The sequence below is a fragment of the Falco cherrug genome, chromosome 8 (genome assembly GCF_023634085.1).
Source record: "Falco cherrug isolate bFalChe1 chromosome 8, bFalChe1.pri, whole genome shotgun sequence".
Lineage (NCBI taxonomy): Eukaryota > Metazoa > Chordata > Aves > Falconiformes > Falconidae > Falco > Falco cherrug.
Window position 1 is genome coordinate 53,428,748 of NC_073704.1, and position 24,770 is coordinate 53,453,517.

The 24,770-nt window shown below is 54.9% G+C and overlaps 1 protein-coding gene across 12 annotated transcripts in view; it reads right to left on the reverse strand.

The window, feature by feature from the left end:
* The window catches only part of ABLIM3 (actin binding LIM protein family member 3), a 56,117-nt gene extending 43,198 nt beyond the window's left edge, over nucleotides 1-12,919 (reverse strand). For 3 of the 12 annotated variants that reach the window (XM_055719232.1, XM_055719231.1, XM_055719227.1), the window contains exon 1: nucleotides 12,341-12,915. In XM_055719232.1, the coding sequence (XP_055575207.1) occupies nucleotides 12,341-12,353 (13 nt within the window). In that variant the 5' untranslated portion in view covers nucleotides 12,354-12,915. Of the gene's footprint in view, nucleotides 1-12,340 lie in introns of all 12 variants that reach the window. The other 9 variants (XM_055719228.1, XM_055719234.1, XM_055719229.1 and 6 more) reach the window with 5 other exon arrangements.
* Nucleotides 12,920-24,770: the final 11,851 nt, after the last annotated feature.

Below are 24,770 nucleotides of genomic sequence, written 5' to 3' on the forward strand. Positions count from 1 at the left end.
AGTCAAGAGGCACCAAACAGGGCTTGGTGTGGGCAAGGACAAACTGGCCCACGGACAGCGAGGGACATGGCAGGCCAAGGCACATACAGAACAATAAACTCCCAGGAGCATACGAGGGATTTCAGCACAGACATAACCCCCTCCCCACACTTGTGCTCTCTCCTTGGCTCTTGCATATGCCCAGAAACCAAACTTCAAAAGGAGGGGGGGGCTGCCAGCATGGGAAGTGGCAGGCAGGCAGATGTGGCTGTCTCCTGCTAAAAGCCTTTGGTGCCTTTCATCAGGGCCAAGGGAAAAAGCCTTCAACCATCAGGCTGGAGGTGAATGGCCAAGCCCTGGCATCAGGTCCTGCCACCCGCCAGCCCTGTGCTCCCAGCAAGGGCCAGCCACAGAGATTTAACCCTCCCTCCTGGACAGGGTGGGTTTAGGTCTCCACATCCCACCTCCCTGCTATATATATGTAAATAAATCCATGTGTGTACAGTAAGCACCAGAGATCCTCTTAACCCTCCATGCTCTCCTCTCTCAGGAGTCATGGTAAGCACTGCCACTCCATCAATTGGGGCATTCTCCAGTAACAAACCCATTCACACAGCGTAACTCCCCCATGCTGAGGTCACCGTTCCCTTCCCTGCAGAGACGTGCCTCCCAAGCCAAAGCAACAGTCTGTCCCCAATAGTCTCTGGAAGCCACATCTCCCAGCTCCTCATTAGTGACAATTAACAGGCCCAGCAGAGCCGGCACTTTCCAGGGAACAAGCCCGCTTTCAACAGGGGAAAGCAAACATGGGCTTTGTTGTACATGCTTTTGGCTTAAATGAGCCAAGAACTGCCCGCCAAGGAACAGAATTATTTCCCAAACCAGACCCATTATGCCACCTGACCAGCCGAGCGGGAGCAAGGGCTGGGGCAGCCACAGATGACCTCTCTTGGCAAGCCCTTGCTTCGCCACACAGCCACAGGGTGCTCTCACTGCAGCCCAGTTAAAGGCAGGCAAGGTGGGAGCAGGGGCTGGGGGTACCCCACCTTGGGGAGGGTAACAGGCACTTGCCAGCAACTTGCCCAGTTGGCTCAGAACCACCCGCTGCTCCTCCAGATGTTATTACAGACCAGGTGAGAAGCTCCTCAGACTCAGCAGCAGCCAGCCAGGGCAGGAGGCACCTCTCCACCCTCCCCAGCCTAGGGGCTGCCCCAGGTAGAGACCTCAGCACCCACAGAGGGTGGCTGGCCTTGGACTTCAGCTCCCATGCCAGAACATTAAAAAAAAGCTGCAGGCTTGAGAAATACAGGGAGATCAACGCACGGGTGAGTGGCAATCCTTTGCAAGAGGCCAGTACAAGGACCAGGCAGCACACGCTCACCAGCTTCACCATTCTCCAGCCTGGCAGTGCTAACCCATCACCAGCCTCTGCTTCCCTGGGTATTTGCCTAGCAGACGAGGGAAGGGGGGTGAAGACAAGAGAGCAAGCAAGAGGAAGACAGCCTGGATGTGACAGCCTGGCAAGTTTGACAGAGGAGTCTTGTTAGCAGTGTTTTTTCCCTGCAGTTTGAGCCAGGGCAAAGCCAAGAAATGCTTCCCGCAGCCCGCACCAAATGAGCCTGGCTGTACAGAGCTTTAATTGCCAGTGGTAGAGCAGGGGTGGGCAGCAGCAGCTGAGGGGTCTGGGAGGACAGACATCAGAGCAGGGCTGATAGCTTCTGCTGCAGCATGAGCTAGATCCTCCTCCCCCAGGATGGGAAATGCCCGTGTCTCTACAGCCACGCTTCCTCCAGCACAAGGCGTGCATCTGCCCCCGCACTGTGCCTGCCCGGGGCTGAGCCTGGGGTGTTTCACCCCGAGCCTGCAGTGCCCCGGTGACAATGCACCATGCCTTGTGCTGCCAGCTATTTGGGACCGCAGATCTGGGCCAGCAGCTCAGCTGGGGCCCAGGGATGCAGGGACCAGCCACAGCAGACTTCCACCAGCTCTCCCGGGGAGGGAGAGGAAGGATCTGGCAGATCTCTAAGCTGACTAAGAGCTCCGAGTGCCCAGTGGCTCCGCCGTACCAAGCACAAGCCAAAGCAATTAGCATTTCTTGGAGACACTCTGTGTAATCTTCCCTGAGTGATGGGGAGCGCTGCCACAAGCACAGGGAAGGGCCTGGAGCTGCTTCCTGGGACTGGGGAGACATTGTGCTGGCAGTGACAATGCAGAGCATGGCTGTCCTGCTGAAGGGACCTCCTGACAGTGGCTCAGGGACTGCTGCTCCAGCCACACACTGGAGAACTGCCCCTTCACTCAGCCCCACCACCACCACCAGATCTTGCCTCTGGGTGCTGCAAGCTGTCAGGCAGCAGAAAGCCAGAAGACACAGCAGAGAGGCAGCTCTCAGCATTTTTCTTGGAGCACAGCCCAGGTGGGAAAGGCCACCTTGGGGAAAGCCAGGGCCAGGATCAACCTCATCCATCATTCCCAAGCAAGGCCGTCAGCCTGAGGCTCAAGGCAGGAAAGGAGCACGGATGAGCCTGGAGCTGTTCAGGGAATCACGCAAGAGCAGCAGCAGCCAGCCAGCCAAGAGTCATGGATTATTTTTAATGGCTACTTGTAGAAAGCAGTGAGCGCCTGCAGGAGAGACAGCCCGAGCTGATGCTCGCCCCATCCCTCTCCCCAGCACGTGCAAGGAACATCTCACAGCCAAGCTTTTTATAGGGTTTCCTGTTCCCGCTGGGCATGCGGCTCAGTGTCTCAGTATGACCACACTACCCCCTCCCTCAGTAATCACTCACATGCCGTTCACTAAAGTCTTTCCATTCCCTCTCTAGCTGTTTCCTCTCCTCTCCTTATTAGGGATCCACCTACCTATCCATCTTCTCATTCTCTCCCCCTCTGTGGCTATTTTTAAAATGCCATAAAAGCCTTCAACTGGTAGCATCCTCAGGGATGCGAGGGATTTTATATGTAACCCATCACGAGCAGTCATCACCACATAACTCACCATGCAGGCAGTGACTTTTTTCAAAAGGAGGGGAGGGGAGAACATCCACGCTCAGTCCCTGAGCTCTCCCTGGCCAGCACTACTGCTGGGCACCTCGGGTCCCAGAGGGGAACGATCAGCTCCAACCCACTCTTCTCCCAAGGGGGCAGCTGGGCCAGATGGTGGGGCAACAGCACCAGTTCTCTCAAGTAGCATCTGTGGGTGTACAGAGGGATGGATTTTCTCACTGAATAAAAGGCTCCAAAGCTGGGGATCATCCAGCTTCATGCCTCAGCATCTACCACCAGAAGGAGGGCTTCCTTGCTGAGAAGATGGCTGTTTCTCCCTGGATGCCCATACACATGTAAGCTGCTGTACTGCCTGGTTCCCATGCTGGTTGATGGTCAAGAGGTTGGGGATATGTTGGTGCTGCCAGCAAAACTCCCTCCAAAGGCACAGCCTGTCCCAGAAACTGAATCTCTCTGGTGACAGCCTGGACAGATAGCAAGGGCCAAAGTTTACCTGCTCAACCTCAACCTCCAGCCCAGCCTGGATGGAGAGAGCGAAGGATTCAAGGACCACATAGGCACTGCACCAGCACCACAAAACCCACTTTTCTCCCCGATTTGGTTATTCCCTACAGAACAGCCTTCCCATTCCCTCCCAATGGTCTGGCCAGAGACCTGACACACCTACACCCCTTTGCCCTGACCCACCCACACCACCTGCACCAAGCACAGCTCAGCAAGAGCCAAAGGCAGCTCTCTAAATCTTTGCTGCAGGGGGAAGGCTCCCTGGTGCAAGCTGTCTCACTGCTGCTGCCAGCGAGGTGTGGGCACGCTGATCCAGCCGCAGGACGCCAGCCTCAGCAGCTGCCAGATGGGATTAGGCTGTGCATAACCTGAGAGGTGTCTGGCAGTGTGCTAATGCGATGACGTGCTCCGTGTCACCAGTGAGACCTGAAGGAACCCTTTTGACCAAGTGCTGGATGTGTCTGCAAAGGCGGCAGCAAGTCCCCAGGTGCCCGAACTTGGTGACATCACTCTCAGATGATGCTTAGGTGACATGGCTATTTACAGCATGTAGGAGGTTAGAATGAACTCATCTTACCTTGCTCCACCTTCTTCATCCTCTTGAGGACCAGGAACTAATGCAGAAGGGGCAGAGGCAGAGGAGGAAGCAGAGTGATGTGGAAGGAAACCCTCCAGCCCCTGGCACAGCGCAGGGCAGCCAAGGCAGAGGGAGGGAGGGGTTTGCAGGGACCAGCACTGTGCTGTGATCTGAGCACAGATGAGAGCTGGGGAAGCCTGTACTCTGTCACACTCTGAGGACTGCTGTGATAAGAGCAGAGAGAGGGAAAATATGGAGCAAAGTTGCCCGCTTGGATGGCAGGAGAAGCTGGGGCCAAGCTGCACAGCACACTGCCTGCCCAGACCTGGCTGCCACAGCCCCACACAGGCAGCCTCCCTATGTGGGCTGCATTTTTGCTCAGTTCCAAGAGCAAGTAGGGTCTGCACTACCTCCAGAGGGGCTCTGGGACCTCTGTGTGCCCCAGCCCCCATTTCTTCAGGCCAGGCAAGAAAGCCTTCCCATGCCTTTGCTGTACTCAGCACCTGACCATTGATCTCCAGTTTGGAGGGCAAGCATGAACCATGGGGACCAGCTGCAGGTCCTTCCTGGCAGCCCAGAGACATGTTTGCTTGTGGTCACGCACAGGCATCCCATCTGATGCAGACCCTGCAGCCACACCAGCCTGCTGAGAAAGCCACACAGCCACCCCAGCTGGGCACCACTGTGGCCAAGCCACCAGAGGTTATTTTCCCTGGGAAGAGCACTCAGTCATTCAGTGCAGCCGGAGACAGGCAGGGCAGCAGTGGCAGACAGACCAGCCCTGATCCAGCCCTTGTGGCCAAGGCAAGGAAGCCAAAGCCCCTTCTTTTGGGGGCTTGAACAGGCTCCAAAACCAAGTCAAACCCCAAGACTTAAATTTAGATTGCAATGGATGGGCTACAGCTCCCGACATGCAACAGAAATAGGTTTCACACAGAGCTTCCTTCCCTCCTCTTTAAAGGGTTTAGCAGGGAAAAAGTCCTTGACTGGGGTGGGGTGAAACACCTTGAGCTGGCCACCCTGCTCTGCTGAGAATCCAGGCTGGGGAGCAGCTGCGACTGGGAGATCCCTACCATGGCGCCCGACATGTCCCAACAAGTGCTGCTGAGCCAGGGAACAACCCACCCTGTCCCCCAGCTGATTTAAAAATAGCTCTCCTTCACAGCAAGTGTCCCCGGGCTGGGCGGTCCTCCCCGGGATGCCTCTGCACAAAGGGGTCCCCAGGGCTGGCAGGGGGATGGATGCCAGGAGGAAAGCAGCAAGATCTTCAGGGTCTGCTAGTGCAAGACAGATGCTGGAAGGACAGGAAGGGCCTTGCAATGTGTTTTCATGAGCAAGATGCTATAAGCATGTTTGTGAGGGGTGCTGTACTGCAGAGCCTGGCACATGCACTTTGGGAGCTCACACCTCGAGTCCTGGTCTAGGTTATGCTCATCTTGTCCAGCAGCAGACTGCAGCCTGGCTGCATGTATCCGAGAAACAGTCGTATAATTCATTGCTGTGAGAATAAGTCAAACCCCGAGACTTAATTTAGATTGCAGTGGACTGAAGTCAGGCTGAGGAAGAGCTCTGGGGTTGGCTTTGCACCAGCAATGCCTTTCTTGCCTCACAGCAGCACAATGCTCTCCAGAATGTGCCACTTGTTGCCACGAAAAAAACACTGAAGCAATCCTGTTGGCTTCTAACCCTCAAGCACACGCTCCTCTCCTACACTGTCCTGTTTCTCAGAGAAACCTTCCCCCCCACAAGGACTTTCCCAGTTATCCAAATCTCAAGAACAAGATTATTCAAAACAGGAGTGGAGTAAAATGTCCATGAACAGAAAAATGAGTGATGCCTGGGGCTCAGAGGACCTTGCCAGGGTAGAAAGGGTAAGAAGGAAGGTCAGACAGGCTGCAGAAGAAAAGCATAGCACCAGCTCCTTTTTCTTTCAGATCTCTGCCGCAGGCAGCAGAGAAGGCACATCAATTCCCAGGCCAGGGCTTATGGCTGATACTGATAAAGCATTCAGAAGATTACACATGCATTTTTTTCAGTGTGGGTATAAACTATGGCCTACCAAAAACCTGAGCCACTGTCAAATAAATGGGAACTGTGCACCTGAGTTTGCTGCCACGCTAGAACAGTTTGGTCCTGTTAAGCTTCAGACAGCCCTTTTCTAGAAAGCAAGGCATATCCATCAGGGCTGCGCATCAGTGCGCTCAAGCTCTTCTCCTTCCCCAGGGATTTACTGAGTCTACAGACTCAAGAGGCAGATGCTGGGCACAGGGGGACTGGGACAGCCTTGGCATCTTCCAAGCAAGAACCACCTTCCCTGCTACAGGCTGCCAGTCACCCTGCCATACTTGCCCTGAGCTGCTTACAAGAAAACTTCCTGGACCTGAAACATCTGGGCTTGGCCTCTGCCTTCCCTACAGCCACCGTGGTCACTCCTAGTCCCCTTTCATCCTATAAAGCTCTCTCCTTTCCCCATCACTTTCCACCCAAATCCTTGCCATCACCAGTCTATCCCCAGGATGCTTTCTAGAGGTGCCGCAGTGTTCACAACTGAAAGGTGCTGATGTATTTACTTTAAAAATACCCAATTAGATGTTCCAAACACTTCATTATGGCACCATCATGATAGGACTGCAGGCTCTGGCACGAACGTGGGGAGTTTGCCTTTACTCCTTCACAGCTTTGCCGAGAGCAAAAGGCAGCACCACACTGACTGCATGCTGATAACAGGTCAGTCTGTCATTAGTCCAGCCTGCTGGCACCACAAATACAGTTATCTGGCTAAACTGATTGTCATTAGAAAACTTGCTATTTATTTTATAAGAGCATGGTAGGCCCTTGAAATAATTCAATTGCTTCAATTGACCTTCCAGCATGCACTTCGTTGGCCTGCAGGGCCACTTCCCATGGCTCCTGTTCTTCAAAGGGCAGGCTGCCAAGAAAGATGGTTTGCAGAAGAGTCCGAATGAAGCTTGATGAGAGGACAGAGTCCCATCCACTAGCCTGAGGACAGAGAAAAGCTGCCTGGGCTTCAAATTCTCTGGCACCAAAGTGAATGCAACAGGGGATCGCCCCTTTGCTAGTCAGCCTGGGAGAAGAGGCGACAATTTGTATCAGGTTGGTAGTGGCAGCAGAGTCAAGCTGGGGTGTTAATTGAGAGGACCAAGATGTGGGTGGAGAACCTGGAGTTCCCCTTGTTGCCCAAATTCTGCAAAACAGTGCTAGAGCCCTCTTTGGAGAAGCATAGATGGTAGGTCATGTCCATGGGTGGGTTTTGAGAGCACATAGTGGGAAGGTAGCTTTCATCTCTTGCAAGACTGTCTTGCACCTGTGTCCCTCCTTTCTCCTCTGTCCCAACTGCACCTTGAACTGAGTCTACTCCAGCCTTTCTGAAAGCTCTCCTTCTACAAGACTCCTCCATAACCTGCCAGACAAGGAAGAGCTCTGACTGGAGACCTCTTTCCCCACTGCATGTGAAAAGCCTGTCCAGAAGCTCTTGGGGGAGCAGGGGTGAAGAGCACAAGGGCTTACCCAGAGCCAGAGGTCATCTCACGAAGCACCCAGGCACCACTGCTCTAGTCAGCATCTTGCTCTGCTGGGTCCTCCCTCATGGGAGCTGTGCTTTGTCCCCAGTTAACTGCATGCCTGTGGCAGCCTCCAGCATTGCTAAGATGAAACAGGAACCAGTGGTGACCAGGCACTGTGAATGCCATGACTGGAAAGACTCATCTGCACCACAACTCCTCAGGCCTGGTGTCACCCTTGCAAGCACTAGGGCCTCCACCAAGGGAGGAGACTAACACTGCTCATCATACTGACAGGCTGGTCCCTCTGGGTTCACTGTACTTTCTGAGCACAGGAGAAACACCATGTTCCTCCTCAGCAGGTCCTACCCCACTGGGTGGGGAGACCTGGTGAATCACCATGCCTGATGAGCTGTACAGAGCAGAGTGAGAGCTCCCAGAGATGTGCAGCACCATGTGATTCCTCTTTAATTACACTGGCACTTAATAGTTTGCTGGTAAACACCTTGTAACCACATGTGCCTAGAGATTACTGGGTAATTACGCTTAGTGGATCACCGTGTAACAGGGAGCATGGTTTAGGGAAGACAAAAATAACCAAGCAAACATGCTACATTCATCAGTACCTGCCATGAAGCCTTCCTGCCCAAATGCTAAGCTGGCCAGCCTCCTGTCATGTCTCCTTCCCCAGCTTTCTGAGACTATGGGAGCCTCCAAACAGGAATGAGAGATGCCAGAGGTTGGGATAGTCTGGGGAAACTTTCCACTTTGCATACCAAGCCCTCTGCCAGAGCTCTCCGTGCTCCGACAGGCTGTCAGCTGCTCAGAGGAAAGAGGACGGCGGATCAATTGTACTGGTCCCCTCCACCCTGAATTAACTTGCCATGGGGACGGATTCTGGTCTCCCTCTTCAGGGGTGCACACTGGAGACAAAAAGGGTTCTGGAAAATACCTAGTTTGTGAACCAGCTTCAATCACCCATTGCAAAACTGATCCAGAGCCTGCAAACCTTGGTTTGACCCAGGAGTTTGCCAGGATTTCACCTCCCTAAGGAGTCACTCAGATCTGTGTTGCCCATAACAAGGGGCACCTTGCTCCTGACAAGACCAGTGCCAAGACTTCCAGCAGCCCCCCACTCCCCACAGAGCTGGGTCAAAAGAGACAACATGCAAATGGGTCCCATGGGTCCCACAGGTACTCACAGACCATCTTCACTGCATGGACCTGCAGCACCCAGAGCTCATGGCTACTTTCAAAGCAGCAGAAGGGATTATTCACACTCATTTCAGAGAATCTTAAATCCCTGGGGCACTTGACAGCTTCAACCCTTTGCTTTTCGATGAGCACAAACACAGCCTTGGTCACATTAAACTCCCCGCAACAGGCCAGTTTGAGGGAGAGGTTGAGTGCAGAACATAGATTTCAGGGGTGATTTTAAGGGATGTTCTCTTGGGCAAGGGTTTGTACTACAGGATCCAGCTTCAATGGAAATGCAGAGCAGCACTGATAAACCTGTTTATGAATTATGAATCCACGTGCAACCAATTAGCAGTGCTAACCAGAGTGGGAGGTATAAATAGTATAGCTAATGTAAATATCAACACTCTGCCCTCCAAATGCTTGCTGCACACCTGGTAAGCCCAGGACAGGCCACCTTCCTGGCCAGCACAGCCCTTGCACCCTCAGGGCCACCTGGTCTGCTCTGCAGCCTCAGGATATGAGTTCACACCCAAAAATCAAGGGCCTCTTCCTCTTCACCTTAAAAGCAAGATTTCCATATGGCTTCACCTTCCCTGCATCATGTGAGATGACAACATGGGACCTCCAACCCTGGGACCCATACCAGGGTGAAAAGCAAACCCTTGTTCCCTTAACAAGGGCAGGTGACTGGCATGCTGTGCACAAAGCATCTTCAGAGATACACCCGTACAGCCCAGCAAATCCTGCACAGAGCTCCCCAGAGGCCTCACGGTTTTTCACAACCGCATGGTTTGAGGACAGCTGTGGCCACAGCACCAGGTTTCCTGACTCACATCAGCTTCAGACAGGACAGAAGTGTTATCAAAATGCACCAAGTAAAATGGAAAAAATGTAGGAATTCACAGATTGGATGGTGGCATTTTATCCTCAGCTGTCCTCACTGGTTTGCCAGTCCCAAAATTTGGTCCTGCAGCCGCAGGTACACCTGTATGTCATCACCCCATGCACACTCTAGCTTCATCACCCATCATCCTCTTCCTGCACCTCCCTCTCATATCTGCACAGGTAGGGTCCTGTGCACCAGGACAGAGACCAGAATGGGCAGGTTGGAGTACAACTGAGCCTGCTGGCTTGATCCTACCACATCCGAGTCCTCAGCCACTACAGGAACTAGGGAAGAATAAAACAAACCAAAAAAAAAAAAATCAATGCAGAGATCAGCAGAGCTGGCCATGCCTGGGAGGCTGAGCCTCAAGCAGGGTTGGGAAGCCTCTGACCAACAAGTAGCACTGAGCTCCCCTGAGCCACTGGCCACTAGCAAAAGGCTGCAAAAGCCATTGCAGGTCACTGCCAGGTAGCATCACTACAGCAACATAAGAGATGGCACAGAGGGCCCTGACACAAGGCTCCTGGGCTCCTTTTTTGCCTTGCAGGCATGCAAACCTGAAGGGTACAGGTTGGGTAGGGATGCACTGAGCTGGGTGAGGCAGCAGCAAGAGGGGAAACAGTTTCTGGCAACATTCACACCAGTCACTAGAACATGCTGACAGAAGAGCGTGCCCCACACCCCATGCCTTGCTTACAGAGCCAGCTGGGAGAGGAATCATGCCATTGCTAAGAACAGACGTGAGCCAGCATTGGCTATGACAAACCCTGCTTTGAGCCCCTCAGCTACTGGGAAGAAGTCTGGAAGCCTAACAGGGTAGAATCTGCTGCCTTGCAGGGTTTGCCCAGCCCTGGTAGCAGCTGTGGTCCCTTTGGGACCCCAAGTAACCAACCTATAGCACAGGAAGTGATCAGCAGATATTACAAAGTTCCCAAACCTTTACTAAAACACACAACTACTTAGTAATGGCAATATTTAGGCAAAGATTGCCGAGCCATCCAAAGGGCTAGGCGAGCGCTGTGGTGGCAGCCTGCTGCTGGCAAATCCAGAAGCCGAGGCAAGGCCGAGTGATGCGCCCAAGGTCTGAGCAAGGCAGTGGCAAAAGGAGGAGCACCTCCCAAGAGACTGCCAGCTGTGCACTCGCTGCCTGCCCAGTGGCCTCCTCCTGTGAGTCATGTCAGAGCAACAGGCAGGCAGCACGTTTGGGTCTGCTGGCACCAATCTGTGTGTGGGAGGACCCAATAAAGGAGTTTTGCGGTGCAATCAGATAGTTCTAACACACCAGTCCCATAAACAACCCTTATCGCTATCAGCAGCCAGCCTAGCTATTAAGAGCTGGAAAGGAATCCCAAAAGGAACAAACACGCATTTGTCAAAACTGGCTTAGAGGAAGCTAAGTCCCACCTGACCGCTGTGATCACTGACCCCAGCGAGCACCGTGCGCCATCCCAGCCCTCTGCACCAGACCCAAGCTCATCACCCAGAGAGGCTGAGGGAGGCCCCTTTGTTACCAGGCATCCAGCAGGCTCAGAAAGAATCAGTCCCTATTGTTTCCTACCTGGGCACCACCAGCTCTGCACCCTCAGGAAGGGGGCTAGCTCCTGTCCCAGGTGTGGCTCGTGCAGAGGGCACCTGGAAAGTTTTTTTGCCTCTGACACAGCCCAACAGAGCTGGAATCACCTGTTCTGTTGCTTTGCAGCATGCCAAGGCATTTTTCACAGTGTTTTGCTTGGGAACCACCCCAAGCCCTCGGATTGAGAAACCTCAACACACCAATGCAATGGAGAAGTCATTTCTCTTTCTGCCTGGGGGAGTCCTCCTTTCTTCACAAAGCCTCTAGGACCTACAGGAGGGAGGGCAACTTATTCCAGGAGGAAGACCCTCAGATGGCCATCAGCGTTAACTCTGGGGGCCCACCACTTTTAAAGGAATGGATCAGAACTGTGCTAGCAAGGTGGGTACAGCCATCACACATCAGATCAGTGAGGAAAGAAAAATTGATTGTCACTCAATCAACCCTGATCAATTTTTCCAGACTCTGCAACAAGGACACAAAACCAGAAGTAACCAGACTAGTACCAGGTGCCAGTTCTCATCCTATGCAGCACATTTCCAAGCTCTGCTTCTTTAGAAATTCATACATAGCACGTGAGTGCCTGTCCCTCTCACAGAACAGAAACACGCACATCCCCAGCTGCAAAAGGTACATGTCTTTCGGGATTACACCTGTGCTTTGCTCAGGTCCCTGGTTTCTGGGTCTCTCCTTACCCTGCCCCTCCTCCCCATTGGCTGTTGCCCCCATGTCCGTTTATATGTAGGCAGCAGCAGCAGCAAGTGAGCCTGCTGCCTGTCAAGAGTGCTCCAGACTCCTCACCATGTTGCATATCGACATTTTAGTCCATGATCTGCCCTCCAAGCCCCAGAAATACAAGCCAAGAAAAGTACTCGGTGGAGATAAGCACCATGGCTTAGCTCACATGAAAGAAGGGCGCCAGCAAAGCCAGACCCTGTCAGAAAGCAAAAGGCAGGCAGGAAAATAATAACAAAAACCCCAAAACATCCCATTAGGCTCGTCAGCCCTGTCGTGACATTTTCTTTCCAATTCTCCCAGCCAGTCAGTGCCATACCAGCCCCAACCCCATAGCATAGGCAAGGGAAAGCCGTACTTACTGCTAGTGCTCATCTTGCCGGTCCTCCTCCGTCCTCCTCATTCAACAAAGGGGGCAAAGATGCTCTTTAAATCCTTTTTCTTCCACTCCCCCGTCAGCGGGAGGAGGCTGCCTCTCCCTTTCCTAGGAAAAATATTTCGGTGCGATCCGCCAGCTAACGCATCCCCAGGCAGCTCCGCGACCCAGCACGGCTGCCTCCGTGGCCGCCGCTGCGCTCCCTGCCGAGCGGCCGGATGGCAAGGTCAAGGGTGTCGGCGGCGGGGAGGGGGCGACGCGAGGCGGGGGACGCCCGGGACCGGCCCGGGGGAGGGTCCCAGCCGCGCCGTACCGGGCGAGGCGCTGCCATGCACTGCGGAGCGCGGCCGCGGCCGCTCCTCTTATAGCGGGGTGTGGAGCCGCGGCGGGGGCCGCGCAGCGCCGCGTAGCGCCGCTCCCCGCCCGCCCCGCCCCACGGCGCAGCCCGCGGACGGACGGACGGACGGACGGGGCGGCGGGCGGACCGACGGGCGGGCGGCAGTGCCGGGCGGGGCAGCGCGGAGCGGAGCGGAGCGGCGCGGGGGGCGGCGGCGGCGGCCCGGCCCCGGGGGGCGGCTGCGGGACACGCCGCCTCGGCACCGCCGCCATCTGCTGGGCACCGCCTGCCCGCTGCCCTGCCTGCCTGCCCTGCCTGCAGCGCTGCCCTGCCCTGCCTGCCCGCTGCCCTGCCTGCCTGCCCTGCCTGCAGCGCTGCCCTGCCCTGCCTGCCCGCTGCCCTGCCTGCCTGCCCTGCCTGCAGCGCTGCCCTGCCTGCAGCGCTGCCCTGCCCTGCCTGCCCGCTGCCCTGCCTGCCTGCCCTGCCTGCCCGCTGCCCTGCCCTGCCTGCCCGCTGCCCTGCCTGCCTGCCCTGCCTGCAGCGCTGCCCTGCCTGCAGCGCTGCCCTGCCTGCAGCGCTGCCCTGCCCTGCCTGCCCGCTGCCCTGCCTGCCTGCCCTGCCTGCAGCGCTGCCCTGCCCTGCCTGCCCGCTGCCCTGCCTGCCTGCCCTGCCTGCAGCGCTGCCCTGCCCTGCCTGCCCGCTGCCCTGCCCTGCCTGCCCGCTGCCCTGCCTGCCCTGCCTGCAGTGCTGCCCTGCCTGCCCTGCCTGCAGCGCTGCCCTGCCCTGCCTGCCCGCTGCCCTGCCTGCCTGCCCTGCCTGCAGTGCTGCCCTGCCCTGCCTGCCCGCTGCCCTGCCTGCCTGCCCTGCTTGCAGCGCTGCCCTGCCCTGCCTGCCCACTGCCCTGCCCTGCCTGCCCGCTGCCCTGCCTGCCCTGCCTGCAGTGCTGCCCTGCCCTGCCTGCCCGCTGCCCTGCCTGCCTGCCCTGCCTGCAGTGCTACCCTGCCCTGCCTGCCCTGCCCTGCCTGCCCGCTGCCCTGCCCTGCCTGCCCGTTGCCCGGCCCAGCCTGCAGTGCTGCCCTGCCTGCCCGCTGCCCTGCCCTGCCTGCAGTGCTGCCCGCTGCTGGCCCTGCCTCCTCTTCTGCCCTGCCTGCAGTGCTGCCTGCCATCTAGCCCTGCCTGCTGCCCTGCCCTGCCTGCAGTTCTGCCAGTGGTCTGGCTCTGCCCACTGTGCTGCCTGTGGTCTAGTCCTGCCTGCTGTGCTGCCCTGCCTGCATTCCCGCCCGTGGTCTGTCCCTGGCTGCTGCCCTGCCCTTCTTTCTAGCCTGTCTTCAACCCTGCATGCTGCCCTGCCTGGTGGCCAACCAGCTGCCCTGCCTGTGGCTCTGCCCGCGGCTCCGGGGCCTCCGGACTGGTCCCTCCTCACCTGGGACACCCCTCCCCCCACAGGCCCCACGGGGCTCCCCCCCAGCATGGTGCTGCCAGCTGCCAGTCCCATGCTGCTCACTCATGGGCTTGGCCCGGTGGTGGCTGAGCATGCAAAGAAACGTTGTCCCAGGACAGAGGCATTTAGCAATTGATGCTAAAAACTGGATTTCCTCTTGTGCCAAGGTTCCCGTCCAGCAGCTGTCCAGGCTGCCTGCCCCAGCTGTCCTGGCAGTCCCATGCCAGGAGCAAGGAGGGGCTGTGGGTGTCTGCATGGCACCTGGCTGTAGGATGGAGAAGGGGGGCTCTTCCCATGCGATGAGCTAGCAGCCTTCTCTGCTAGCAGCACATCAGGATTCCTGGAAGGGCTTCAAAGCCATTAGATCATTGTTTTGTTTGTGAGATGCTATTTATCAGAATAAAGCCTCACCCAGTGGAGCTGCTCCCAGGATGTGAGCGGAGACAGGGCTGTGCCCACCCTGCCTGCGGAGCCCCCGAGAAGCTGCACTGCGATTCAAAGAGGCAAGCTACAATCGTGCCGCTAATGAAAGGGGTTTTTCATGTAGCGTGACAGGCGCCGCATCTCTCCCGCTCCTGGGGCTGGAGCGCTGCTCAGAGAGGGCCTTTTGCTTTCCCTTTCTCTTGCTGTTTTTTTTGCAGCAGCAGATGTTTGCGGTGACATGACAAGACAGGTAGCAGGTCCTGTGAGCTACGCCTGCGCTGCCGGTGATACAGCCAGCTCGCTGCAAGCCCTGCTGCCTGTCCCCTTTGGCTCTGTCCCCTTCCCAGAGGCAGTGGGTGTGTGTGAACAGCAGGGCTGGAGGGAACAGGCAAGCAGAGAGCAGTGCTGCTGATATGGCTCGGCAGGATGGCTCGGGCTGTCCCGTGGTGCTAATTTGGGGCCCTTTGTGAAGTTTCCCTGTGCATGACAAGTGCCCAGATCTCCCCTCCTCAAGGAAGAATGCAGGACCCCAATCGCAGCTAGGCTCACACCCATCGTATCAATAATGTCCATTTGGGGAGTCAATAAAGCAGACATGATGTGAGCTGGTCCCCACGGTTCAGCGAGCTAATTAAGCTTCTTCCGCTGACCTGGTTTCCAAATCTTGTTAACTTGCTGCCTTCAGAGCAACTTGAAATTTCCAGCACAGACAGGCTGGGATTGCAGAGGGCTGCAGAGGAGGACAGGGTGCTTTGGCGGAGCTCAGGGGGAACCAGTGCAGAACCTCTTCGCCTTGGTCCCCTCCCAGCAGGGTGGTGCTGGCATGGCAGATCTGTGCTGTGGGGAAGGGAGAGGGGGTGCTGCCAGTAGGGAGGTGGGCAGGGCATCAGGTGCCCCCTGCCATGGGATTTTTGGGTTTTGGCAGCAGTGAGCTGACAGCAGGGAGCTCTAACTCTTGTCACCTCCCTGCCTCAGCCAGCAGCTACTGCACAGGGGCCTGACCCCAGCCAGGCTGCAGCAAGGGCCCATGGTGCAGGGTGCTGCTCGGAGCCCCTCACGATCAGCGCTGCCCAGGGTGTTTTGGAAATCCCATTTCCTTTTCTTTGACTGAGGAAACTGGCTGCAAAAGCTGTCACAAAAGGATGTTAGGGATGCCTGAGACAAGAAGTCAGAAATGAGGAAATGTCAAGATGTTAACGCAGCCTCCTTTCATCCCTTTGTGCCTGTGCATTGCAACACAGTCTTTCACAGCAATTATTAGATGCGTGTTTTTCCCATAAGGCGCCTGCCTCATTCGGTACCCAGCATGTGCCACGTAGCTCAGGCTGTGCAGAGGAAGCTGCTGCCTTCAGGACCCTGCACCGTTCAGTGAAAAGGGGCACGGCACTGGTGAGGGTAAGAGGCTCGACAGAAGAGTGCTAATTTAATTTGATTTTACTGTCAGCTTCCCTGGACACTGGGTTTCTTCTCCCTGCCTCCACGCCTTTGTGAGATGCTAAGAGAGTGACCTGAACCAAACTTTCCTCACCTGGTTGATAACTGTCTTTCTTCTTTCCCCGACACTGGCTCGTCATTGAGAGAGCTGGAAGTTGGTGGCTGCATGTGGAGCCATCAGGAGCTGGGCTCGAAATGTATCTTGTGCTATACCAGCACTAGGAACTTGGAGATACCAGGCTCACTGCCTCTCTCACCAGTGGCTCGGGAAGCCACCACGCACATATTTCTGTGTGAGGCTGCACTCAGCCACTGTCCCTGGGAAGGTCCTCAAGGCTGGAGGGGCAGGTCCCATCCCGCTTCTGCAGAGTGGGATGCCTGGGGAAAAGCCCAGGGAAGGGGATCCCTCCTCATTCCTGAGTGACTTGGGGACCAGGTGAGGAATGGAGAGGCTGCAAGGGGAATATCAGATAGCAGGTCCCAAAGCCAGCAGGAAGGATTAGGAGAGGTCAGAGAGCTACAAGATCATATAAGCGTATCTGTCCCCAAAGCACAAGGGGGAATGGTTCAGCAGCAGCCTTAGCTCTGGCATTTCTGGTTTATTTGAAGCCATAACATCCCTTTCAGCACCCCTAGGTACAGACATATGCATACATACGTGTTTACAAACACGCACACATACAGTCACATGGAACAGTTTTCAGAGGTCTCTCTGTAGGAGCCCCAGGCCTTCCACCTGCTTTCTTTCCCCTTCAACTGGTAGTCATCCTGGTGAACAGCCTTCACTGCCGGGCCCTGTGAATTACAGTTTCAGGAGGAGTGGAAATGCCTTGGCCAGAGATCCCAGCTGCAGCCCTTGCTCCAGAGTGCCGTAGCACAAGTGTGTCTGTGTGTCCCAGGGGCACCAGCTGGCCAAACCCACCCCTGCCAACACGAGCTCCTGGCAGACGTGCCTGCATGTGTGCTGGCAGCAAAAGGCTCTCCTTTCTTAGCGAGAAGATTTAAGTCCAAACAACAGCAGCGAGATGCCTGTGGGGACCCCAGCACAGCACAGCCCGCTGCCTCGCACGAAGCACTGGGCAGGCTGCAGAGAAGCAGGACTCTGACTCATCGGAAGCTGGTGACATTTTCCAAAAAAAGCCTGTAAGTCCAGGGCTGCGATGTTCCCAAAAGGCAGCAGAGAAGCCTAAGGGGTCTGGAGACCCCATTATACCACAGCACATGGTCTGCGTCATGGGGTGGAGGAAATTCCGCCTTGCTGGACAGTTCCCCACCCATTTTTCTCTTGTCCCCTGCTTCCCCTGTGAGGTGGGATCTGGCAGAGGTGAAGTCAGGAGTGGTCAGATGTTGCTGCCTGCTGCCCCACTGCAAAGCCCGACTCACTCTTCCAGTGATGACAGAATTACTTTCCAGATGATGGAGATAGTCACTTTACTTTGGGAGTGCCTGGAAAACAGCAACTGGGACCAGAGCAGTGAACTGGGCAGTGGGTGTTTTAAGAGGGGGCTATGGTGGGACCTGACAGCGCAGCTGGTGCCTTAGCCCGCACAGGACCCTGCTCCTGTTCCTCAGTCCCAGCAACCACCAAGTCATTCACCAGTGTTTGGCTGTCTTCCAGTTTACACAGGAGCACAACAGCACTTCCCAGCAATTCCCTGTGTCGGCAGGAGGAGACACAGACAGGCAGAGGCAGATGTTCCTCAGGCTGCCTGCATTAAAGCGATAATCAAATGATAGATTATTTTGAAGCAAACTCACATTTTCAGTCATTAATTTTAGTGCTGTGCAAATAGTTTCAGCAGAAAATAAATATCCACAGTGGAGAATGGTTGTGAAGCTGGATCTGCTTCAGGCGAAGCTGGTGTGCACCGTAGCCCAGCTGTAACCTGGAACCATCCTGCAAAGCCAGGCAGGGATGCCTACGCCATGCACGGGGGGAGCTACAGGTCCTCTGGCATTATCCATCTCGTTACCACAGGGACTGAGTCCCTAGGTCAAGTGAAACAAATGTTCCCAAATCAAAAGCAGATGAGTGAAAACAAGTGCCGCAGAACCTCTAGAGTGACTTGTCCTGCATGTCAGGAGTGCTGGGCCTTCTCCTCCCTGCCTGAAAGATCAGGACACCAGGAGACGAGAGGTGCTGCATGACCTGTCTAAGGGAGGAGTAATGGCAAAGGCCTTAGGACATGGGAAACCAGTGTTTGTCCTAAAACCTGCCAGAATCTTTCACTCCCTAGCCCTTCAGGAGAGCTGATGTCCCTGTGCAGACCTCTGCCACAGCAGCGTGCTGAAAAAGCCAACGAGCACGCTGTTGTGGCCTGCAGCCAGGCTGGGGTTCCCGGGCAAGATCAGGGCTTATTGCCTGAGATCAGGCATCTCCGGGCTGCTGCGTCTCGCCCGCTGTGTGTAGCTGAGCTGGTGTACACCATGCTGGTGCAGCCCTGCTCCCGGCCCCGCTGCAGGGTGAGCAGGGACCCTCCGGGGACAGCTGCCCGGCAAAGCCTGGCTGGCGGCTCCTGCCAAGCAGCATCAGCAAAGCAATGCAAAGGGAGATTTATACCAGCTGCAGCTCTGGCCCCTGAGGTACCTGACCTGCTTTCCCATTGCCAACTATGTTTCAACCCATTAAAGGTCATCGGAAGTTGGGTTTATTTTTAGTTTTCCCTTTTAAGTTGCCCTGAAGCAGTGAAGACTGATGGAAGGAAGAAACATCCTCCCTCCCATCAGCCGTTAGGGCAGGATCCCGAGATGTTGTTAATGGACAGCCTTGGCCGTCATGAGCTGCCTGTAAGAAGCCCAGCCCTTGGACCTCTCTGCTCGTGGAAGCTGGCTGGCACACCTCCCGTCTTCCCAGAGCTCCTCAGGGAGCACCACCTTCTCAGAAAGAGCAACGTCGCCTTGGCAAATGCTGCTTCTTACTTATTGCTGGAGTGCTGTTATCACGACAATTTGTTTTTCCTTTTGTTCCTCATATTGTTTCATGGGGAAACAGAATCAGGGAGATTCCAGGAGAATCTAGGAGATCTTCAGGCTGGAGCATGGCACTCCTCGCTCTGGGGGCTGGCAGCAAACCTCAGACCAGGTCTCCAGACCGTGCTGCATGTGCAGTTCAGGAGACCAAGCAACATCATTAAGAAAAGATAATTTCTTTTTACACTTCTAAGCATATGAAATACTGCACAATGGCTAGCCCCGGGAAAGCAGCGGGTTATCTCTTTTCTAGGAAATCTCACTTCTCTTTTTTACCTTGGTCTAAAAATGGAATGCAGACACTTAAAATAAATTCCCAGAGAACAAAACTGAGGAAACAATGGGATTTGAATCAAAGTGTTTGGATTAATTAGCTTAAACTGAAAGCTTTCATTCTGATTTCAATCTTGGCTTTATATACAAAAAATTAAAGCAGCAAAGCTTTGTAAGTTGAAAAATCAAAATGTTCCACTCTGAAAATATCAAAACAAGATGCTTAGCCTCACTGAGTTGCTTTGTTGCTTTTAAAAGGAAATGGCATGAAGACCAACACCTTTCCAAACAGCTTGGATCATTAAAATCTTAAAAAAAAACCCCTGGATCAGCACAAGCAATTAATATCTTCATCACTATTTATCTTTTTCTTCCAGAGGAAAGTCCAAAAATACTGATTTTTTCCAGATTATGAAAAGATTTCTTTAAATATGTTCCCTTTACTGTATGGTTAAGCGTGAGCTTGAGCTGTGTGAATTAGATGGGATGGTTTGTATGACTCGTCTTTGCTCAGGCTCCGTGGTGGGCGCTGCTTGTATCAGCACTTGCTGGGCTGGCGGTAGGGAAAGCAGTGCTGGATTTGCTTTTTGGTGCTATGTGTGCAGGAGATGGCTATTCAGCCCCTTGCAACTCACATCGCAGATGTTGGAGGAAAAGGAATAAGGAGGTTGGGTTGTTATTCATGTTTGTAGTCTAAAAATGAACAAAATGTGTCTTCACGACCATTTTCCTACTGTGAGTGAAATTGAAAAATGAAAAACTGGAGATCTGGGGGGTTGTGCTCACTTTGTCATTTTTTGTTCTTCCCCACCCTGTTCATTTCTGTTTCATGGCAAAATAGGAACAAGGTAAAAGAAGAGGCAGGGGAGAATAATAAAGGGAAAGAGAGACTAGAAGGGAGAAATACAGGAAAACTGAGAAGTTAAAATGAAATATTTTGAAAGTTCAATTTTCTAGAGGTATTTCCAAGTGAAACACATTTCTTTTGGAAACCTCTCCAAGGAGAACAACTTTGACATTTTGAGCACTTTTTCCTTCTGATTTTCAGTCAGCTCTATTCAAGGCAGCACCTGAATGAGCCGTGGCTGCACATCCCTGGCAGGGTTTGCTCAGCGTGTTACCTTACCCGTAGCGTCTTTAACACAGAGACAATAAAATCACCGCTGGAAATGAGTGTGGCTTCACTGAGTGCTCGTTAGTGTGGTGCACAGAGGCTGGCTTTCGCATGTCACCAACTGGTGGTTCCCAGCTGGGTGCTCACAGCAGTCCCTTGCAGATGGACTCTAGAGAGTCACCTTCCCTGGAGATGACCTGGCTGGTTGCACTCATGTCCCTGCTGAGCCTGGCGTTGCTGCACGGAATGCTGGTCCCGTATTTTTGAGCCTTCCCTTGTTTTTCCTTGCAAGCCCAGTTCTGCAGTCCCAGAGTGCTTGCCCCATTCTGGGGTTATTTCCCTACCCTGTGGTCCATCCTGTGGACCAGGTGCAGCTGCGGATGCTTGGGGGCCGTGGGCAGCAGGGCTGGGACCTGGCTCCAAAAGTGTTTTTGCAATGTTGGGACGGTGTGGGGAGCAAGGTGCTGCTGGCGTGGTAGTTGCTGCCATCTAATGGCTCTGACAATTAATAAGCAGTATGGGGAGAGCCTGACTGCACTCTGCATCTCGGCTGGCTTGGTAGCTATCAGCTAATGGGCTCCCCCACGGGGCTGCAGGGCTGCTGTGGGGCACGCTGGGCCTGAGCAGCAGTGCAATGTCCTTTAGGGTGACACTGGGCACAGAGAGGAAGGCAGAGGTTGGGCATTGCTATTTCAAAGCCTAGGACAAGTTCCTTAGAGGTGATGCTTGCTGGTGCCAGCAGCTCTGCCCTACCAGGGGGAGGTCAAATGCACTGTCACACCCTGCCACCTACAAACTCATGGAAGCAGCAGGATTTGCATACTGAAGGGCTGCATCCTAAACTCCCCTCGGGAAATGAATGGGAATCTCCCAGTAGCCAAGAGCACCCCTCAGCCAACTGCCCCTTTCATGGCGAGGAGCTGGGCCATGCAACAAGTCCCAAGTGGGGTTGCGCTCCCAGCACCAGCTGTGCCTCGTGCTACATGTCCTGGATGGCAGAACCCCAGCCTCCCAGATGGGGACACCCAGTTCCCAGATGGCAGAACCCCAGTGCACTCACACGTCTCCGCTCCGCCAGCAAGGGTGGCTTGGTGCTGGCTGTGGTGCCCTGACAAGGGCCCTGCACACACACCTGGGTAGAAAAGCAGCTGCCTGGCTTGTGCCTCGCTGCCAGCAGCTCCCAGACCAGCCTGCAACTTGTAGGAAAGTAGCTCGGATTCGCCTCTCTGGAGCATGTTGCCCTGATGCAATGGTTTTCCGAACATCTTTGCAAAGAAAGGCACAGTGCCACCTTTTTTCAGATGGGAATAGCACAGACTCTGGACTTAGCAAAAGCTCCCCAGCATGCAGGGAACACATCAGAGACATCGTCCTCTGCTGCCCCATGGGAAAACCTGTCCAGCACATAGAAGGCCACAGTGCAAAGGCTGACATGGCTGCTTGCACATAGCTGTGTCCAGCCAGTGCTTTCCTTGTGTCCCTCTGGCTGGTGAGCAGCCTCCTCACCTGGGCCAGCAGAGAGGAGCCCCTTCAGGTCTCCAGGTCCAGAGAGGTGGGCAAGGCAGGAGGGTTCCCAGTCAGATCCTGCCTGAGCTCGCCACCCCGTGTGGGCTGCGGGCATTTATCCACACCCCAGGTCCTGCCTGGCCATGCTCAGGGAGGTCTCAGTGCCCCTCTGAGGCTGGCAGCTGTCTACAAGCTACCTGCCATCAATTCTCCTGCATTATTGATAGGGTTAAGGCCATTTAATGTTCTGGCCAGTGCTGGGCTGAAATAATTCCAGCCTGGGAGAAGAGCAGGGATAAGAAGCCAAGGAGAGAAGCTGTGACTGGATGGGGCAGCAGGAAGGGTGGAGCTGGGGGACCTCTTTGCAGCAGCTCTGACATCAGTCAAGAGAGATCAGGTGGCCAAGAGACACTTTTCATCACCTGGGGACCCTCTTCTGCTGCGAAGACTGGGTGGATCTGGCTGCCAGCTGTGAGTTTGTCCTTGTGGGGCTGATTCCTGGGGGGGTGGCCATCTTGGGTGGGTGCACAGCAGGACCAGGCATCATGGTAGTGGAAATGTTGAGAAAGCGATGCTGGGGGTGAGAGGGGGTACAACAGCTACAGGGTCGGCACTGGCTAGAGGGGTGGTGGGAAGGGATCCTCTTCTGCAGGTGACATGGAGAGTAGCACCTACTCTACCCCAGGAGAGCCGGGGGTCTGGGACTGGGCTGTCTGGGGAGGTGGGACAAGCTGGGAACTTCAGAAGCTCAGGACAGATCTCGTGTTCCCTTGTGCCCTCCGCTGGGGCACAGGCATCCTTGCGCTGGATGGAGCTGCTGTGGGGCAGAGCCTGGCACCCCACCCCTCGTCCCTGCAGCCTTGTCACAGCGCAGGCAGGAGGGACCTGACAGGAGTCAGAGGGAGCTGGGAGGAGTATCCCGAGGGCGCATCATGGTTTCACCAGCTGTTAGCTCAGATCTCGCAGAGGATGCGAGGTCTGGGCTACCTCTGCAACCTTGGAAGAAGCTGTTCTAGAGGAAGAAAGAGGTTTTCCCCAATAGTCCTGTGCCTAAAAGCTACTGTGATGTGTGATGCTGTGGCTGTCCCCCCCCCCTGCAGCTGTTGTTGGAGCAGGGATGGTGCTGGAAGGTGTAGCTGTAGCTCTGCCCTTGCCTGCGCGAGGATGCTCAGCAAGGCAGCTTGCTGGAGCGGTGCCTGCTGTGGGCAGGCTGGCCGAGGAAGGGATGCAATGATCAAAAGAGCTCGAAAAGGCCTTGAGAGGCAGCACTATGGGGCTGCACGCTTGTGACTGCTATTCCTGGCTGCTCTCCTACACCTTATCGCTAAGCTCTTTATAGCGAAACCGGTGCCTCTGAGACACCTGCACATGCAGTATCAGAGCAGGGCTTTCCCTGCTGAGCCCAAACCTTCCTGCAAGCTGAATTGGACAAAACCCAAGATGTTTGCACAGGGCTGAACTAGAATGCTCCTCCCAGCAACACAGTGCCAGACAGGAGCTGCAGCAATCTTCAAACCCTGGAGCTCAGCTAGCTAGCTTTGGTCCTTCCTTCTTCCTTCCCATGCCTTATCTGTGGCCTCCACTTCCCTGGCTCTGTCTCCGCGCAGTCTGGAGGCTCCCCTGGGCGGTGACACCACACTGCTGCCTTTGGAGCGGTGGTCGCGTTCAGAGGGCTGCAGGCAGGAGCAGGGAGCATGCTTGGGGTTCACACCCCAATCCCAGGGAGGAGACCTCGAAGCAGCAGCCTGGGCTGCTCCCGGCACAGCTCCTGGGCGAAGGGGCAGCTGCTCTATGTGCCAAAGGGTGGTCCCAGCCTCCAGACCCTCCCAGGCACAGCCGACACACACAGTCCCTTTTCCAAGAGCACTTACTTCCTCTGCCTCTGGCTGAAAACAATGTGAGAGGAGCAGGGCTCAGCATTTCTGAAAATTAAGCGCTGAGTTCAGCTTAGTTCAGCCCCAGAGTCCACTTAACCCTTTGGTTGCAGGATGGAGCAAATTTCCACGTGCAGGCAGCAGCTTTGGATTGCCGTGTGCAGCACAGGATGGAGAAAAGTAAGAAGGGTCTTGGAGGTGGAAGAAAAGTCTTGAGTGAGGGCCATCAGCGAAAAGAAATATCTCAAAAGCCAGCCCTGTCTGGCTGCATTTCAGTGACTTGCTGCACCAGTTTTGCTGCAGAACCATTGTGCTTCCCGTGTCCTGCAGCAGTGCATGAACCCTCTCCTTCCTGAGCTGCCCCCAGCTGCTAGCACACCAGGAAAGATGCTGTCTCAACGCCACCTGGTCTGGGGCATGCAAAGGTACGGTGGAGGTACATGGGGCATGTCCCTCTCCCCCATACTCCTGTCCCACCACCCGAGCAGCCAGGCAGGCACTAGGGAGCTGCCTGGAGGCCCAGGATTGCAGAGGGCATGGTGCGGGCAGGTGCTTATCACTGCTCTGCACCCATTTGCAGAGGGTGAAAGCAAAAGCAGAGTGCAAGAATGAGGAAATGTCCCCGCTGGCCTTGCTTGCTCCTGCCAGTGTCCCCACAGCTCCCCCCGGCCGCAGAAAATGCCACCCCTCCCCCCCCCCTCCCCCCCCCCCCCCCCCCAATACCAGAGAATCAAAAACATGGAACAGGAGTTTGTTTGACCTGAAACAAAACTTTTCATCTTGTTTGTTTGCTTTTTTCCTCGACTGACGTTAGGTTTGGGCTGACTTCCTTTTTCTTTCAGGTTCATTTTTAAATAACAAAGTGAAAAGCAATGAGGCTGTTAGGTTTGGGCTGACTTCCTTTTTCTTTCAGGTTCATTTTTAAATAACAAAGTGAAAAGCAATGAGGCTTCGTTTTGAACCTGCCAAGGAATGGTCGGCTTCTGAGCACTCCCAGAAGGAAACAGGAATATTGGAAAAGCTTGATATTAATTCTTTCATTGT